The sequence below is a fragment of the Corvus moneduloides genome, chromosome 3, assembly GCF_009650955.1.
Source record: "Corvus moneduloides isolate bCorMon1 chromosome 3, bCorMon1.pri, whole genome shotgun sequence".
Taxonomy (NCBI): domain Eukaryota; kingdom Metazoa; phylum Chordata; class Aves; order Passeriformes; family Corvidae; genus Corvus; species Corvus moneduloides.
In genome coordinates this window covers 109,418,144-109,437,346 of record NC_045478.1, presented here as the reverse complement: position 1 = coordinate 109,437,346, position 19,203 = coordinate 109,418,144, and the positions used below count along the sequence as shown (strand labels likewise).

General features: G+C 45.6%; 1 protein-coding gene across 1 annotated transcript in view; it reads right to left on the bottom strand.

The window, feature by feature from the left end:
- Positions 1-294: 294 nt before the first annotated feature.
- The window catches only part of ABHD12 (abhydrolase domain containing 12, lysophospholipase), a 38,858-nt gene continuing 19,949 nt past the window's right edge, over positions 295-19,203 (bottom strand). The window contains exons 2-13 of the mRNA XM_032104245.1: positions 19,029-19,153; positions 15,560-15,665; positions 13,319-13,438; positions 10,439-10,469; positions 7,484-7,529; positions 6,149-6,278; positions 4,671-4,708; positions 4,408-4,487; positions 3,775-3,857; positions 3,007-3,085; positions 2,594-2,721; positions 295-2,197 (exon numbers count right to left, since the gene is read on the bottom strand). Of these exons, the coding sequence (XP_031960136.1) occupies positions 2,158-2,197; positions 2,594-2,721; positions 3,007-3,085; positions 3,775-3,857; positions 4,408-4,487; positions 4,671-4,708; positions 6,149-6,278; positions 7,484-7,529; positions 10,439-10,469; positions 13,319-13,438; positions 15,560-15,665; positions 19,029-19,153 (1,006 nt within the window). The 3' untranslated portion in view covers positions 295-2,157. The remainder of the gene's footprint in view (positions 2,198-2,593; positions 2,722-3,006; positions 3,086-3,774; positions 3,858-4,407; positions 4,488-4,670; positions 4,709-6,148; positions 6,279-7,483; positions 7,530-10,438; positions 10,470-13,318; positions 13,439-15,559; positions 15,666-19,028; positions 19,154-19,203) is intronic.

Below are 19,203 nucleotides of genomic sequence, written 5' to 3'. Positions count from 1 at the left end.
GTTTGCCCTGCCACTGGCACACAGGGCCTCCTGAACTAGAAATCACACAGGCAGCTCCTGTCTCCCCCCTCCCAGGGGAGGAGCAGAGCCTCAGCTGCAGCCACACACCATGGGCACAGACCCTCTGGGCTCCAGGAGAGTCAATCCCCCAGAACTGGCAGTAGCCACAAAGATTTGCCCAGTCGCAGCTGCACCAGCTCACCTCCCACACCCCACCATACTGCAGCCCTGCCCCAGCGCAGCTGACCTGCTCAGTGTGGGGAAAATGTCCCAAAAACTGCCAGGTAAGACTGGTAAAGCTAAAGTGATCAGCAGTCAATGCCTTTATTAAAACTACACCACTTTTAGATAAACATTTCAGTTTAAATTTCCAAGCATTTCACTGGCCTGCTAAGAGGAAGGGTGGTGCTGCGACCACCAACACCAGCAGTTCTCATGCGGGACTCCCAGCTCTGTCCCACCAGGAGGAAGGCAGCCAGCCAGGCCCCAGCTCAGGCTGCACTTTGCCCCAAGCCAGCTGCCAGCAGCAGCATTAACTGGAATGTGTGTTACCCTCCAGAGCCAGGTAAGTATTTCTCATCTGTCAGTACAATGAATTATGGTTGATGCACTTGTAGTGAAGTGGCACAGCTACTTTATGAGTATCAGGGGTCAGAAACCTCAGGGACAACTGCACTAATGGCAGAAGAATCTTGGTACAAGAACAAGCTACTGTCTCTTTTGCAACTAGTATAAGCCTGCAGATATAACTCTGATGCATGCTGAGCAGTTTATACTATGCTGTACACCCCTGACCAGACCCTTGGGGCAGCACAATTCCCTTTGAGCACTCGTGACTAAACCTACAGCACCTGGTCCTGTCTGTATGGACAAGGGGCAGGACCCCAGTGAGGCAGTGTGTGAGTGACTCCTCTTTCAGTGCAGAGCTCTTCAGCAGCATAAACCAGCCCCCCTTCCAGCCACAAGCAGGACAAGGACATCCCCAGAAGCTCTCCCTGTGGGAAAGGCTCAGTTCCACTTCTGCCTCCTGGACAATGGCTGGCAGAGGGGCTAAGATGTGCTACCGGCAGCACACAGAAGGCAGGGGGGAGAGATGGGGAGCGACACCCCAGATTTATTTTTGCATCAAAAACTGTGTATCACTGTCTGCTTTTAACTACAGTGGAGCAGCACTGCCACCAGGAACAGGAAAACCTGACCCAAGGAGTCAAAAAGTAGTTGAGGAAAAAAACCCCTTGCCCTTCTCACCAAAAAGCAGCACATGGCTGTCTGGGTACATACAGGGGTAATGGAAGACATCCATTCTGGCATTGTTCATGGAAGAGGAGATCAAACACCCAAGTCCGCAGTTATATACATGTGTCATTCCAATCCTACTAGGAAGTACTTGTGTAAAAAAGGAGGAGGTCCACAGAGGATAGCAGGAATGGGAGCAAAAAATGATGTTCAGAAGGAAAAGGGTTAAGGAAAGATAAAAGGGCACTAGCCTTTCCCACTAAATAGATGTTTCAAAAGGAAGAACAAAAAAAAAATCTTTCATTTTATTTCCAAATGTGTGCAATTACCCCAACACTTGCAGCACATTGTGACTGAAGAGCTAAATAAAAATACCTCTCACTACCTGGATCCTCCATATATTTGTAATTACAGCCACTGATTGGAAAGGCAAAACATGTATTTTCTAGAAAAAGAACACCTCAAACTCAAGCAAGACAACTGCAGTAAGGAGACATGGCAAAAGCCATTTGCCTACAAATGAATCTCTACATGATCCAAAAACAGCAGCAGTGTTTAAAAGTGAAAGAAACATCCTTGGTCATGACACAGTGTCCTAGGAAATCTGTCCTCAGCAGTACCACGATGGGTTGGCGAGGCTTTGCTGCACTTACATTTTTCATGGTTCAGTACTGGCTCCTGGGCTCTTACCACCCCTCCATCCATGTCCAAAAAGAAGCCAACAACTTCCTCCTTCTGCCGTCACAGATGCTGATGCCAGAAGCTGGAGTTGCCAAGGGTACACATCAGGACTGGAACGGGAATCCCTGACCTCCTCTAGTGCCAGGGATGGAAGAACGGCAGACTGACCCACAGGGAGATGGGAGGAAAAGGAGAGAGAGGAAGGAAATGAAAATCTCTGTGCTGACAAGCAGACAGTCTTCAGTGATGATGCTCATGTTCAGATTTTCCCAGGAATTCCCTAGAAAGGAAATGACAAAGCAGTGACACTCGGCTCTCCTATACTCTGGTGCACACTACAGCCTGCAGGTCTTCCCCTGGCAGATACTATGGCTCAAGCATTTGCAGCTCCAGGGAAGAGCATTGAGCTTTGCTCTCACATCCATCAGTGGCTCCCACTAAAAGAGCCAAGCTGAAGCAACTGCTCTGCAACAGCTCCTCCAGAGCATCCAGCTCACAGCAGAGATGACCCAGAAAGTGCTCCCAGATTTCTGTGGCTCCCCTTCCCAAAACCTGCTTTGCAAGGAGGTGGAGAGCTCTGACTCCTGTGCTAAGCCAGCCCCGGTATCTCCCCCACTGTGGAGAGCAAAGGGTGCTCAGCCCATCCCAGCCCCGCCCAGCCCCGCCCCGGCGTTACCGCAGTATCCGAGGTAGCTCTGGACTCCTGTAGATGTACTTGTGCCGGTAGCCGAGGTCTGTGTGGAAGGGCACAAACTGCACCTTGTAGTCCCGGAAACTCCGCGACGTGGCCGCAATGTTGTAAAGCTGAACCCAAGGGGAGCAGGTGAGGGACTCGTGTTACTCCAAACCAGCTCCCCCTGCCAGACCCACAGCCCCCTCAGGCGTGGGTGAGGGGCCCTGGCTGGAGCAGTTTTGGTAGCTCCAGCCTCATTTCACTACTGATTTCCCACCTCCAGCACCACAGAATCTGCAGTCCCTCTGGGCTGTGTGTTTTACACCTTTCTATTACTGACTTTTTGCCTGGCTGGGATGTTGTTCTATCCACACCAGTTCCTCCCACCAGATCAGTTTGCAGAGCCACGTGTGTACCTTTTTTCCCAGGTGAAATGGTACCACTGGATCATCCTCAGCATGAAGGATGAGCAGAGAGCAGGAAATGTATTTCACACTGTAAAACAGACAACAATGTCACAAAGGCCCAGAGCAATCCCATCGTTCTCTAACACCAACACGTGCATTTCTAAGAAAACTGTAATGACAAATGTGTCCCGTGGGTTATTTACTACAATTTAAAACCTTATCTGGGCACCATTCACTTGATCTATAGAAAATTTACCAGTGAAAGACAAGCTCATAAAATTTTCTTGCTACTTAGACCAGAGAAAAGTGGCTCACTCCACTGTAAATCATCACCCCCCCACCAAGGTCTGGTTTGGTTTCAATACTGGACACTCACAAATGCTCAGGGTCTTCAATGAAAGACTCAGCGAAAGGAGACAGTGTGATTACAGGCAAGGTGGCAAATGCACAGCAAAGGAATATTCCCAAACCTTCCATGTTCCAATGCTACTGTTTAATGTGTAAGGTACACTTGAAAAGCATAAATGGCATGAACCTAATCAGCATATCCCTGAGTAGTCTCTGTTCTCTCTGTTGCATCTGTCCTTACAATGAACAATTAAAAAAGACAGAGCTCTGCTGTGCTGCTCTCGGGGCTGTGAGAGTAATTGAAATCACTCCAGTAAGAGCAATGCTGCACCAAAAAAGAGCCAGAGTGCAGTCTCATGTCTATCCTCCTTGATGCTTGCCATGGCTCACTGCAGCCACAGCTGAAACCCCAGCAAAGAGGGAACTCACTTCTCATCGTTTGCAAATTTAATTCCACTTGTCGTGATGGGGTCAAGGAAGAACCAGTCAAACCCAGGGAAGTATCTGTATATCTGAGAGGAAAAATGTGCATTAGTGGCAGGCACCAGCAGGCCAGTGATACAAACAGCACTAACAGGGCAGGCCACTGCCATCCCATAACATCCTTTGGCTGCTGACCGTGCTCTTTGCAGTGAGATTGCACCTGTTTCCACCAGCATTATTTTTCCTGCCCTGTTTTGGGCCCATCTCACCAGCCTGCTCAGGAGCAGGCCCTGTGGATGCTTGCATGGTCAAAGTCTCCAGGTATCATGCAGGACTGTTGGCAATTCTTCCTGGAAGAGCTTTATCCCAGGGCACCTCACCAGCTTGGCTGCATCTGAGGCCTGGACTGTGTGTCTACTCAGTTCAGAGCCAATTCATTCCCATGCTGGACACATGGCTCTGGCATTGCTTATTCTGTGCTCCCAGCAGCTGTCTCAAGTGTAGTTCTTTACCCCTGATGTTTACAGATATCCCCACTGCCCCACAAGTCATGCAGTTAGCTCAGCTGCAGCACTTCTGAAGGCTCATTTCTATGCACACAATTCCATGCCACCAGTGTGAGAGTCACTGACTACTTGCCACAGAAAAGGGGTGACTCCGTGCCTCCTCCCGTATGTTGGTGAATGGAGATTCCAGGATCAGGGCATCCGGGGGCGTTTCTGAAAAGCCAAAGGCAATGTGCTGAAATGCAGGGGTGCAGCCAGCCAGCAAAGTCAGCATCTGCCTCATGAGAGCAGCTGCCACCACGGTGCGCCAAGGACAGCTCTGTCCCGGCCCCAAGCGCCGGCGGGAATCGGGGACAGCGGCGGCCGCCGGGAAGCGCATCCACGCGCCACGCTTACCTCTCTCGCAAAGGCGCCGCACCAGATTCGTCGCAACCCTGGAAAGAAGAACGAGCATTGAATTGGCACAGGCCCTCTGCAGAGCAGCAGCTCCAGAGGGGGCACAGGCACAACTCAACAGCCACAAGGTCGATCCCTCACACTGCCCGAGGTCCTGGCAGCCTGCCCACAGTGACCTGGGCTCCCACCGGCCTCACGTACCCAACTGTCGCAAGTGACATCAGGGGCCTGTGTTTAAGTGAACAAGTCCAAGGAAGCAACACACCAGGCAGCCCCTTGGATGGACTCCTTTCAGGTGGCTCTCAGGCTCCCAGCACATCCACAGCTGTGTGACACAGCCTCCCACCTCCAGATCACAAGGTCTGAGCAAGCAGGAGGGGAATGCAGGGCTACAGGCAGAGGGGGAGGTGTGTTCCAGGCAGCTGGAGTGCAGCATCCCAGGGCTACACTGCAAGGAGCTTCCCTAACTGGGACAGAAAGCAGCAAGGTCTCCCCTATGCATCACCCTAACAGGACAGGGATATTTCCAAATTTGCTGAATCCTCCAAGCACAGCATGTTTCACAGACCTTGGACTCCAGACTGGCTGCGATCACCAGAGAACTCAGCTGGGGACCAGTCTCAGGACACTGACTGAAGTGTTGGGAAACATCACAAGCATGGTCTGACCCAGAAAGGGATTCTGAACAGGGCAAAAAATTTAGAGGACGAGCCAAAGAAAAGGTCTTTGTCTTCTCTCAAACAAAGCAGGGTGTTTCAGTGTCACAGCAATGAAGAGGCACTACCCTGAAATACTTCCCTGTTCCAGCACGTGTTTCACAGCAAGGACAGCTGTTGTGGTCTTACAGTTTATCTGCACACAGCTCAACTCAAAGGTAACTTGTGTTTGCCCCCTGCTCCTCCACCAATCACAGGGGTAAAGAGCACTTGGTGCTGAACATGACTCACCTCCAGACAGCCATGGAAAGGGAGGAAGCAGGAAAGTTAAAAACATGGAGGCAAAGGTACTTGACACCTTGAACTTCCCTGTGCCAGGCATGACCACACAAATGTCAGAGGTGGCCAGCAGTGTAGTCATGCAGGACAAGCACTGATTACACATGGCATGTTTACCAGGATAGGAGGAAAACCTTTTGTAAGGACAAGTCACACACAAGTGTGGCTGGTCTGAGACACTCCTTCAGAGTACCAGAGAAGTCTGATGTTCTGCTCTGAAGGACAATCTATTATTCTAAATGTCTTTCTAGCGTGAACCCTCTGGACAATGAATGTTCAAGATCCATTGCTGCAGTCATTCACTGTAGCCCTTCCCACTCTGTGCAGTGCAAAGGGGAAAGCCACCCCCCAGAAATTATGCCATAGGTGCCAAGAGCCAAGCCAGCCCAGGGATTACAGCAAACAGCACCTTCACCCAAGGTCAGTGTTCAGTGTTCTTTAGAAACTGCTTCTTTAGAAGTGCCACCAAGATTAGATGCTTACCCTGTGCCCAGGGAGTGTCCCCATATATAGACAGGGTTGTCTCCACTTCGTGCTTTTATCCAGTCAAAGACGTGAAGGGCGTCGTAGGTCATTCCCCTCTCTGACGGGCTGCCTATTGAGTCACCCCAGCCTGGAACACAAAGAGTCCTGCTGAGAATCTCTGAAACTGCTCAGCAGAGCCAGCCAGCTCTTCCCATGCAGCCCATCTGCAACTGCAAGGGACATGGATGGGACTTGGGCACTTTCTGTTCACGTCACTGTGCACCTCTACGACTTGGGGCTGGAAGCCCTGATGGTTCCACAGTCATTTAATCAAGGTAACTGCTGCCTGCCAAGGAGTTTTTGTGGATTTAGCCAACAACAAAATCAAGGACTGGATCTCAAACACTGCTACAACAGCGTTCTTGCATGTACCCACCTGTAACAGTCCAGCTCCCAAACCTTTCCTGCTTTTGCCTGCGTGTAACCAGTTTGTGAGGTGAGTCTCTGCCAGTACAGGATTGGATGCTTAGGGCCAAAGCCCAACCGTGTCTCACAGAACTGTTGCAGCATTAGCTTGTGCTGTTCAATCAGTGCCCTCCAGCAATTTTCCACCCTCCTGACTGCTTTGGCTCCATCATTTTTGCAGCACATCTACACACTGTATGCTCAGCAGCCAGCACCCCACATCCCATCTGATACCTAATCAGCAGCCAGAGAAACAGCTGCCAGCAGGACTGAAAAACAGGGCAAGCTCCTACAAATAAACCTCTCCCAGATGTCTTCTTGATAAAAATGCAATGGATTAATTTCTTTCCTGTATCTATAGTGGCATTACACTGCAGCCATGGCTTAATACTAAGAAGGTAAAAAAAGAGCAGCAGATGCCGGACTGCTGGTGCAGAGGTGCAAAGCAGTCATGGCTTCTGCCAAGTATTGTTAGCAAATCATTTACTCTGTCTTATCTCACCTATGGGCTTTTAAAAGGAAGTAAGTGCAAGTTCAGTTCCCTGTGTGACCTTAGGAAAGTCAACTAGATCTTATCCAAAAGGACTACACCCAGGCAAGCCCATCAGCTTCCATAAGTGCACCTGGAGGGTGCCTTAAGTGGATGCTGTGACAGCCTGTGTGCCTGGCTCACTCTCTGCTCCTTAGCTCCCCCATCTACAAGCCCTGTGCTTGAGGACAGACAGGAGCCAGAGTCCACCCAGCTGGACAGCACGAAGCAGTGCTACACATGAAGGCACTAGAAAGAAATTTCTGGAAATTCTTTCGATACCCATGAGGGGGGAAAAGAGAAGCAATAACCACACCTAATTAGCAGGCAGCAATTGTTCATAAAAGAAGCCCACGTACCTCGATAGTCAAATGTCACCACATGGTACCCGAGGGAGCTGAGAACCTGGAAGGCAGAGAAACTCAGAAACCCATTACAGAGACTTGCACACCAGCCATGCTCTTGCATCAGGGATGCAGGGATTCATTTTATAACATTATTGACATGCTAAAGGACCAATTCACAGCTTTTCAATGTAGCAGGCACAGAGCTTTCCAAACACTAATCATCTCAGCCCACTGGTTTTACTCTGTTTGTTTCCTAGACCTCATATCAGGCTACCTAAGATGTTGATTATCCCTTTAACAGCTTTGACCTTAAGATCTGCAAATATCCTACTGTTTCCTCTGCAAAGATTTTCATGTTTTCCACTGAAAGAGTACAACTGCTCCAATTATATTACTCGAATTAGCATAAATGTAAGCATAACATATAGGAGCCCATTTCAGAAGGCCTAAATGTAGAGATCAAATATGTACAATTGCTCTATTATGGAGATTTATGTTATAACCAATGGTAATCCTAACAAAATCTGTTAAAAGCAAGTAAAAACACTCAGTGTTAGATCAACTTGCTTGGAGTAAGTGCCTTGGTAAAAATAATACAAGCATTCCAAGCTACCGTTGCTTGATATGAACCTAACAGGTCTGCAGTAGATAATCAACAAAAAGTTACAAAAGGATTAAAATGTTGCTCTTGTGGTCTGTGTATGACACATGATTTTTTAAAAAAAAGCAATATTAGTACTATACTATACTCTAAAGAGGAAATATAAAACCAACACCATTTCTAGTGGGACTGGGACTATTATAGCCAACAAATGAAATGACACCTGTCAGCTGAGCATTACTTGTAGCACAATTTTAAGAGATTACATATATTGGGTAGATTTATAAACAATTAAACATTTCACAACCGCTTTGGGGCACACAGTGTCAAGTGGAGCTTACACAGACAACTGGCACCTGACTGGGAAGGCAGAGAGCACTTCCACTGTCCCACCAGAACCTAAACGGTGGCCTGAAGATGGAAAGACAGTAACTTCATGTATGTATCCCACAGTTTACCCCATTGCTTGCTGGCACCCCAGTAAGAACAACATGTGACATCATGCTCACCCTTGCAGCATTTAGTTGAGCTTTTAATGCCATTTAAGTTGTTTGCAATTTCTATTAGCAGATGCAACTGCAACAACCTCAAAGTCACTCATAGCTCCTTTGCTTTTTGCTATTCAGGTCTCTTCAAGCAATTCCAATTCCTCTTTCTTGGGCTCTAAACCCTTCACAGGGGTTCCACTGGAGGTGACAAGGTCCACCCTGTGTGCACTTCCAGGGCAAATGCCCTTTACAGCACAGGTATTAAATATGCCATAGCTCCACTCTGGGATATACGTTCACAAGTTACTGTTTCTTCAACGTCCTCCCGCAAATAACTGTGCCAACAGCACAGAGGTGTAGTTGTGTTGTACATACAACACCACTGCAGCCTACATAACAGCAGAATAATCAGGTAAAATATTAATTAACAAATTAGGTGTTGCAGGACAGCTGTCTCCAATGGAATCACTACATGACATTTTTATATATTCACTTACACATTGGATTCCCTGACTGGACATGCAGAACACAAAGTTTCTTTGTGACAAATCTGGAGTTTCGCTTTACAACGTGATTTTACTGCTAAGATATCATAAACAATCTCGCCTTTTCCAAGCCATTAAAAATTATTTAATCTGTTGAGAGTTCACCTGTCTTCTACACATGTTTGCTATGTGCTGACTGCATTGAAGGCTTATTAAAAGCACCAGCAAAAAGGACAGCATCCCAAACTGGTTCATCCTGCTGGAATAAACACAAACATGGAGTTTCTGGAGTGGTTCTGCCCAAGTGTGTGTTCCCATGTGAGTAACTGACTGAAAAAGACAAACTAAGCAGCTTGCCTGGATGTTCTCAGAAGCAAAGAATACCAGAGCCAGGAACAGAAAGCTTGGGTTTTGGTAAACTGTGTTCTCTGTACATGTACACACAGAAACACACCAAGCCTGTGAATATTCTGAAGCACTGCTACTCGTGTCCATCAGAATCAAAACCAACTCCTCTGGCTGTCTTGGCCAGCACAAAATGCATCGCAGCACAGGCTGGTTCCCAGAAAAATGACAAAAATAGATCACCATACATGACAGTCTCCTCAACCAATTTTCTGCAACTTAGCTCGTCTTCTTTTTCTTAAAGGAAATTAAGTATCACCTGCCTCCTTGGGGTTGCTAAACACTATTTTCTAAGCAATCTGAATTTAAAAGGCTTTGCAGCAGGGGATCTTGCATTGCATGCAATAAAGCTTTATGAGTGCCAACACTGACACAAATTATAAAGAGAAGAAAAAACAGACCTCTCTGAAATGAACCACAAAAACAATTCTGGCTCTTTTAGAAACATGTGATATGAGACCAAGAAACTGTGTGTGAGAATTTCAGCCAAAAGAGAGTTTAATAAAATAAATTACCCCAAAAGTCATTAGACTAAACACTCAAAGCAACTGAGGCTGTCTGTTCTCACATAACTCACACCGTAATACTGCAGTTGGGAAATTCATTGGGTTTTCTACAAACCTTCTGCACTTGAGATGGCACCATTCACACACATGCCATGAGTAAAAGAGAAATCCAGTTAATCAATCAAATTGGGGCTGTAATTAAATAAAACTTTAGATTTTTCCCAGAAACGGTGTTGGTTAGCTCACTTGGAGCTGGCAGTTAACAACAGCAAATAAAAGACCCTTCAAACACCTTTGAAGATGGGAGAAGTGTGCTCACAGCTTACAGATCCCTTTTTTCCATACAGGCTGCCTATTTAAAGGACACTGAGAGCCCCAAGGCCTGTGCCTGTTGGCAGTGGACTGTTAGGAGCAGTCTTCTCAACTCTGTGCACATCTGATGTGTTAATGCAGTTGTTTGGACACCACAGGCAGCCACTTACCTTGTAGAGCTCCACCCGGTGATCCCCTCCTCTGGCAAGAGTGATTGATGAAGAGAAAAGGAGAGGAAAAAAAAAAAAACCAAACAAACCATAAGACAAACCCACAAAACAAAAAGAAACAAGAAAAAAAGCCCCAAACCAACCACATGTGAGCATTTAAGTTTCCAGAAACATATTTCCCAATTGCCTCAGGCAATCTAACAAAAACATGCCAAACATAAGAAACACCATAACTGCTTTGTCACAGGCTTTGAGGAGACAGCCAGGCTTTGTTGAGCTATGCAGGACATAATTTTGAAGTCAACTTCTCCATGTAAATCTCGCCTCACAGCAAGAAAAAATGAACTTTTCAACTCACCCTGCTATCTGCCTTTTCCAAAGCCTGTAATACATCCAGAACAGCCTGTCCCTTTTGGCTCTGCATACCCTGAGCTCTTGCCACAAGTGCTGCCCCAGCCAGTAGCCCTGACTCTCCAAAGTGTGATGCCCCCAGCAGAAATCATGACATTAAGCCAAGCAGGTGGCACTTAGATTGTCTCACCTGCCTCCAAGCTCAGGGAAAGAAAGGACATGTTCAAAACAGTGAGCAGAGAAAAGCACAGCTGAACACTGTAAGTCAGTCCAGGGGAAGAAGCTGCTTAATGTTTGGGAGGGGGGGTTTATAAATATAAACTGAAACCTAGACAATGGAAAGGAACGTGAAGGCGCCATTACATACCGTAAAATACAGGCACAACATGACATGGCTAATCCACACCCAAACTCTAATCTAGTATTGGTATTAGAGTAAACCTCACTCATGAAAACTCTAAAATTTTCATATTATGACTGGCTTGGTCAGTGCAGCCTCTAAACCAAAATGCCAAATCTCCCTCTAAGGATACATGCACTTGCCAGCCAAAAGCTGTCAGCTCCAACTGTGCTTACAAAATACCTAATGCAGTCAAAAACACTCAGGGCAAAATGCAAGGGGTTGCTTGTAAGTCATTTTGTATCATACAAGCCTGAAGATGATGATCCACTTGCTTGAAAAGTCACCTTTCACATGCACATGTTTGTGCTTTTTCATGCTTTCCTTGAAGTGTAACAGAGGAATTTTTTCTGAGGTGATCAAGTACGCATAACATTTTTGCCTCAGCCCCAGATCACTCAGGTCAAACCAGGAAGCCAAGGCAGTGCCTTTTACTCATGGTTAATGCAGCCTGCAGCAGTAAAGCAGCCCTTGGACAAGTGACTGAATGGGCAGCACAGAAACAAACATACAGCGATACACATTAAATCTCAAATGGCAAAGCCAAGATACCTCCAGCTCCTCCAGTGCACAGAGTGAAATGTGAAATATGTAATTGATCCCTAGTTCAGTCCTTTATCTCAGCAGCACTTGGGGGATTTGAGAAGGAAATTTTATCAATATGCACACAGCAGAGATACTGGTCCCAAATGGCCACCATTAAGCTGCAGAATAGCTTCCCTTAGTATCATTTGCTACACCCAATAAAGGCAAAGAACCAAGTGGAGAAGTACTGGCAAAATAATGCTCCAATTTGATTAAACTTTGCCATGCATCAGCACAAGGAGGCAAGGGCAGTTTGCAAAAGAACCATCTGTTCATGCATTTCCTGGGTCGCAGCACACATCTTCCATACCACGCCCTTGTACCAAGAAAAGCACGCTGCTGAGACAAGAATTTGGGTGAAAAATGTTGTGATCTAGAGGCTAGCAAACCTTCACTAGCAGCACAGCTAAAACAGTTTCTTTACATCATGGAACTTGTTTTCCTGCAATTCTTCTGCTTTTGCAATCTATGGGCAGACATCAGCTTCAAAATAATGTGCCATCAAGAAAAAACATGCACTCAAAATTCAGAAGGGTTGATACTCTTTTGTGAAATGCCTGTTTGTAAGGGGAAAGACCATGTTCTAATAGATTAATAAAAGCACTGTAACATGTGGAGATGTGGCAGGAAGAACATGATCCTGAGAAATATCTTCATGCTGCATTAATGGTTTTCAGCATCCAGCAACAAAGTACAGAGAACTGACCTACTGCTTTAGCCAATACAGAGTCAACTATAAAATTACAAATTTTAGAAGTGCTCCTGGTCCAGACAAGTGTCCTGGACAGATGTAATAATGAAACAAGATCAGCACATGACCTTCCTCTTTCCTTCAGATTTTCCTTCCTCAGAATGTGTTAACTACTAAAATAAACTCACAAAAGGAACTGGAAGGTTTATTTAATGCCTGGGAGTCACATATACAGAAGCACTAATACCATCCCATGTCTCAGTTGAGAGACTACTACACTGAAAAGAAATACTTCTCATCACCTGATTTAGGAAGGGTCACAGCCTCCTGGCTTCTAGCAGAGGATACAAGGTAAACTATAATATCAGCTATCTCTGATAACTGCAATAGATCTATTCCCACACTCAATAAATGGAGAGGGATCATTTCATAAAACATATGTGCCTTCTTTTAAAAGGAGTAAATTTTATTTTGGTTTTAGTCATAAAATAGTTTGGGGTGGAAGAGCCCTTTAAAAGCCATCTAGTCTAAATCCCCTGCAATAAGCAGGGACATCTTCAACTAGATCAGTTTGCTCAGAGCCCCATCCAGCCTGACCTCGAATGTTTCCAGGGATGGGGCAACTACCACCTCTTTGGGCAACCTGTTCCAGTGTTTGACCACCACCCTCATGGTAAACAATTTCTTTTTTATATCTGATCTAAACTGGCCCTCTTTTAGTTTAAAATCACTATCCCTTGTCCTATCACTACAGGCCCTAAGGAGTTTTTTTCCATCTTTCTTAACATGCTGCAGCTGTGACAAGCCAGGAAAACACATCCTGAAACAAAGCCATCAGTGTTTTGTGCCTCACCTTGTTCCCGCATTGCCGTGCAGGTAAAGGATTACGGGATGGCTGGAGCCCAAAGCCTCTTCAAACCACAGCTGGTCCTTCCCTCGGGCATTCTTCCATAAGGCTGCAGGGACCGTGTGCCTGTGTACAGAAGGAAAATCTACACTGTCCTGCTGCTACTCAACACTGGAGTGCCTGCCACTTGAATTCCGAGATTTTCTGATCAGCTCCTTCCCTCAGGATTACACACCTCACACACATTTTCATAAAAGTGTCCTGATTAGCTGACAAATGGCCAAATTTAAAAGGCAGTGGCTACAGTTTTCACCTCCATCACCACTGCCTTCAAAACTTAGGGCTGTGCAAGGCACCAAACTTCAATGGCACAATTACTGAACGTCCTGCTGCTCTGGCGAAAGAATCGCAATTCCTCAGCTTTTATGGAATTTAATTGCTTCAATTAACATACTTATATACCATCAACAAGATTCACCACTAGGTCAGCAGATGTTCAGAATAATCAAAAGCAGTTGGGCTTGGAAAGAATGTTCAGTGATTAAGAGACATATCTGACTCCACAGCCAACCTGAGGAAAAGGAAGGGCCCAGAGTCTGAGCAGAAGATCATGTGTTTTGTTTTCAGGCACAAGGTTCTCCAAGGTGGAACATTTTAGCTGAAAAAGTTACAATCTACAAGAGCCAGAAATTTTTAACTCACAGCTGTTCTTCTGTAGATAATGTATCTAGGTGACCTGCTAGAAAGAATTCAACTGGTGGAACAGAAAGTAGGCAATTAAAACGGATAATTAGAATACAAACACAAAGCAAGTACATGTCCATAACCATCTCAGTTGTTGAGAAGGTGGCTGGCTTCCAGCCATCAGAAGTAACTTAAGTACTCACATGCCTTTTCACCTGAAAGGCAAACAAGCTTGCACCTACCACACCAATCCTCCCCAGATGTAAAGCTCAGAGGGCAAACAGGGGGAAAGCAATGTAAAAACTCTACTTGCTGGCATGAGCCAGCAGACACCAAGGTCTTGAAGAGGTAAAAAGCCTCAGTAACTGTGAGGCTCAAAAATTCTTCAACTGTTCTGCCCCAAGACTTTTGCGAACTTACAAACAAAGCAGGCTGAGGACTTCATTTCACATGTACACCAAACACAAGACCTTGCACTGGCATTAAAAAGAAAGATTCCAAACTTTTGTGACCATCTCCCATAAATATCAAGACAAATGACAGCCTCTGAATTGCCACAAGCTGGAAGTCGTGTTTTAGTAAAGATACATGGTACACTCGTAAGGGAAACAAAATACAAATACCAAGACTGCAATAAAAACTTATTTAACAGCTTAACAGGCAGAATTTTAATTGTCCAAGTGAAGAATCAAACCATTGTTTGTCAGCCTATCCTGGAAAGACTGAAGTTTAAGTTTCTAAGCGTATCTTTCACTAAAATTTACTTAAAGGAAAGGAACTGTCCTAATGGTAATTGTAATATCTCTATCCCATTTAAAGATTATGCACCCTGTGAAGACAAAATCTCTACTGCATTAAAGGACACATCCAAGTTACATACACAACTGAAAACTCCAAATTCTACAGCTTACAGATTGAACATCACTGGCTGTATTAAGGGAACACCCACCCCCTTCCCTCCATACCTGACACGATCCTGGGTAACAAGGAGCTAAAATGAATTGTCCCTACCTGGGACCAGAAAATCATCTTTGTGAGGAAGAAATGACAAATGAGCTCTGACACTGTCACTTGTTTTGTTAAGAGAGTAAACTGTGTGTTCCGTTCTCACCCACTCTCTGAATCTTACATATGTTTTATGCACTGAATTTTCTTCCTCCTACTCCGAACACTTTGATCTGTTTTCCTATCTTCCCCCACGCGTATTTTGCAAAACAAAATATGAATCAGAGTTGAATGACAAAACGTCTAACTCCTTGGGTCTGGTCTGATCTGGAGGCAGGATCTTTGTAGTGATGCAGACCTGTAACCTTTATGATTCCAAATGTTGATGTTTCTCTGAATGCACAGGTTGTCTGACTGTGTTTGTGCATTCCTGATCCGAACTCAGATGAGCCCCAGAGATTTGCATACTTTTCAACATGAACTCGGTCACTTGGCAGAGGAAAATACAAACATCCACAAATGAGAGCATGCACAGCAAAAAGAATGAATAGGCAACACTGAGAACAAAAAGAAGGATAAAGATGCATGGCACATACTGCACAGAACTGGATTCCTTACCAGACTCCAATGGTTACATCCTCCTCTGGCTGCAAGTAATAATTACAGGTGTGGTTTAAACCTTGATCCTGTGGTCTTTTCAAGTCAATGAAATATGGGACCCTCACTGAAATGAAAAAAAAAAAAAAAAAAAAAAAAAAAAAAGAAACGTTGTAATTTTAATTTTTACCTTTATTTTCTCACAAAACTGCTTAACCAAGGCACTGGAGAGTTGTATAAACTGGTCCACTGTGCTGGGAAGACCTTTTTGTGTAGAAGGATGAATTGGTTACAGCTGTGATGTAAAACATGAACAGCAAAGAGAGCAAGGTAAGAAGACACAAGCAACCACCAAAAACACAGGGAGCAGGCTATAATTAAGAGAAGGTGGGGGAGACAGACAAAGCTTCCTTTGACAAACATTTAACCATCTCTGTCCAGTCTGAATTACAAATCTCTGCTGCATCAGGGGTGGGTTAGCTGATTTGGATTCAGGCTCTTCCCACAATATGGAGCTCCACTGCAGCAGAACCAGGAAGTCTGTCTCCTTGGGATTTAGTGGTATAGCAATTAACATACCAAAGCTTTTGTGCTACTGACACACAAAGAAACACTGATAATGGTGACAGTCAAATCTCACTTCACTTCCCCTCTAAAAAAAACATTCAGCTTTACACAAACACAAAACCCAAAGCAGACAACAGCCAATGTCAACCTCACAAATGTGGACCCTCAGACTGCACATCTTTACCTGTTAAGTCCTGCCTGATCTTGTACACAAGCACATGGAAGAGTCCCAGACAAATGGCACAAAGCACCGGGGACCTGCTGGGTCTCATGAGGGCAGTGGATCCTCAAGAGGATGACAAGCTCTGCAGCCAAGGTCACTTCCAGCAGTGCTCTGACAAAGTTATGCAACTTCTCTGTGCCCTTGTGGTGATTTAACATCACCCAGAAATCCAGGCCTCAGATCCTTTGTATCCCCAACTCCAGAGCCCCAGGGGTTGCCCTCGACTCTCTCCAGGTACCTTTTGCCAGAGACTCCAGGAAGGACCATTCTCCCCAGCTGCAGAGCACGTTTTTTACATCCTGCCCTGTCCTGACTGGTCCAAGGGCTACTGCGTGGGCAGTCTCCTGTTTGATCTGTTCAAAGGCTTGCTTGTTGTTCAGGGCTCCACTTGGAAATCATTCTTCCTCTGTGTCACACGAGACAGGGCTTAGAGTATGACTGTACTCCGAGGTATGCATCCTCCAAAAAACCACAGCACCTGGGAAAGTCTGTGTTTCCTTCTTGCTGGTCACTGGGACATAGCTGCTATTCTGTTGACCATGTCCATTGGAATCTGATGCCATCCATCTTGCCATTTTACTTCTAAAAACTGAATTTCCTGGGTAGGTCACTTGATCTTACTTTGTTTTGTAGCAAAGCTGGCCTTCAGGACAATCTGGATTATTTTCTCCCTTTTCTCAAAACCTTCCTCTGCTGTATTGCCCCAAATGAAGATGTCATCAATATACTGCAAGTGTTCCTGAGCCTCACCCTTTTCCAGTGCAGCCTGGATCAGTCCATGGACCATGGCAGATGGTGGGACAGTGCTTCCGCCCCTGGGGCAGGCAATTCCAGGTGTACACCCCTCCAGGTAAAGACAAACTGTGGCCTGCACTCTGCTACTAAAGGAATGAAGAAAACTGCATTTTCTTCTTTAATTTAAATTTCTCCTTTAATTTAAATTTTTTAATTCCTTGGGCAGTCATTCCACAGATGAGATGCAGGCCCGTACCAGGGAAGAAATGTTTTTTTCATACAGCTGGAGTTTGGGAACCAAATTGTTCACTCTTTTTCTCCTCCTGTCCACAGCATCACTGCCAATGAGCTGACACATGACACTGGCGTGCTCCACAGGAACTTCCAGCACATGGTTTGTGTACACTGGATGTCATCTGGGTTTATAGGGGATTGCTCCTTCTTTGAATCCTTATAGATCACCTCCAGCACAGCCCATTCTCTCAGGTACTGGATACCTTGCTCCATAGTGTTCCACTTGTCTTGCTGCACTAAAAGGTCATCTGTGCAAAGGTATCTTTCCCTCATGCTTGACAGGAGCCAATTCCAGAGGCTGAGAGTTTTTGGTCTTTTCCCAATACCTGCATCCTGGGACAGGAACCCTAATTGCTTGGCTTTCTTGGAGCAGCCAGGTAACCATGGACTCACCTCACAGCTCACCTGAAGGTAGGGATGGGGTGATTATTTCTGGCCCTGCCTCTTCCTCTGGTTGTGAGGGTCCTGCCTCCTCTTCATCACTCACTACACAAACTGAATTGATCTTGGATTTCTTGTTCTGTACAAGGCTGACTGCTCCTGGCACAGGTTGTCCTCTGGTTCAGCTGCAGCTTGGCCACAGTGCCTGCTGCTCTGCTTTCCTTCCCCTCCCCCTGAGGGTGCTGTCCAGTAATGAGCCGTGTCCAACAATGAGCAGCCAGGGCCTAACACATTGCAGCAACTTCCCCCTCTTTGGAACTGCCACAGCAATTTTCTTCCAAATATTCTGCCACTTTACCAAGGCCTTGTATTTGTTCAGGGGTGAACTTCCGAAACCACTGGAGCAGAATACTCCTTCAAAAGCTGGCCCCTTTTTTCCCACTCTCCATGGTACTCATGACTATCCAACCTCCAGGGCAGGTTTCTGGACAACTTCCCTAGGAATCTCTGTCCTGATTCTAAATATGGTGCAGACTGCACTGACTCTAAACATGTTGTAGACCATACTGAGGAAACCTGGCAGACACAGCAACAATAATATGCTACAGGACAATTATTTTGGTCACTTGAGAATCAACAGAGGCAGAACTTCAGGGAGACCTAACAAAGCTCTGCAAAAGCAAACTAAAACCACTGAAACCTGCACTATTCAGGTTACCTAGCTGTCAGTTCTGACAATCAAAGCACAAGAGCTGCCCTCCACATGGTCACACTTCACAGCAACCACGATCCAAGGTGTGAGAACATGCAAAGCATGCAATCACAATTAGAGAAGTTATATAAAAACAATGTATCCATAGTTGGTCCTTCTAGCTTCTACAGTCAGAGGAAGATATTTTTCAAAACTTGATTACAAAACACAAGTGAGGTTTAAATGCAAATTTAGGTTGCTGGATTTAATTTCACTTGCCTGCTGTGTCTTCATGCAACTGTGTTGAACCCTTCAGAAAAACACATCTGACATATTGCACGGTTTTCCTGAAGGAAAAGTCTTTTGGCTGAAAATTGGCTTCAGTCTGGTCACTCTATTTCGATAAAGACATGCTACAACAACCACCAGGGCCGCAGAGAATGCTTTCCAAACCACAGTCTGGGGAAATTTACAACCTGTGAAAGTTCAACTCCTTCACAAGCTGTTCACATGCAGGGTGAAAGTGAAGGCAAACAAACTGAAGACAAAGGCACTCTTCCCCTTGTCCCCTCACCCACTCACCTGACTGAGTCACTTACCAAAGTTTAGGAAGACCAGCTTTGCCTGGATAGCAGGGCACAGTTTTACTAGAAATGGGATGGCTATGTACATTCCCAGCAACCAGAGTAGTAACTTCCTCAATCGAAACCATAATCCATATCGCCTGTATAAAAGAAAAAAAAATAGAGAAAAACAGAGCTGAATACAGCAGAA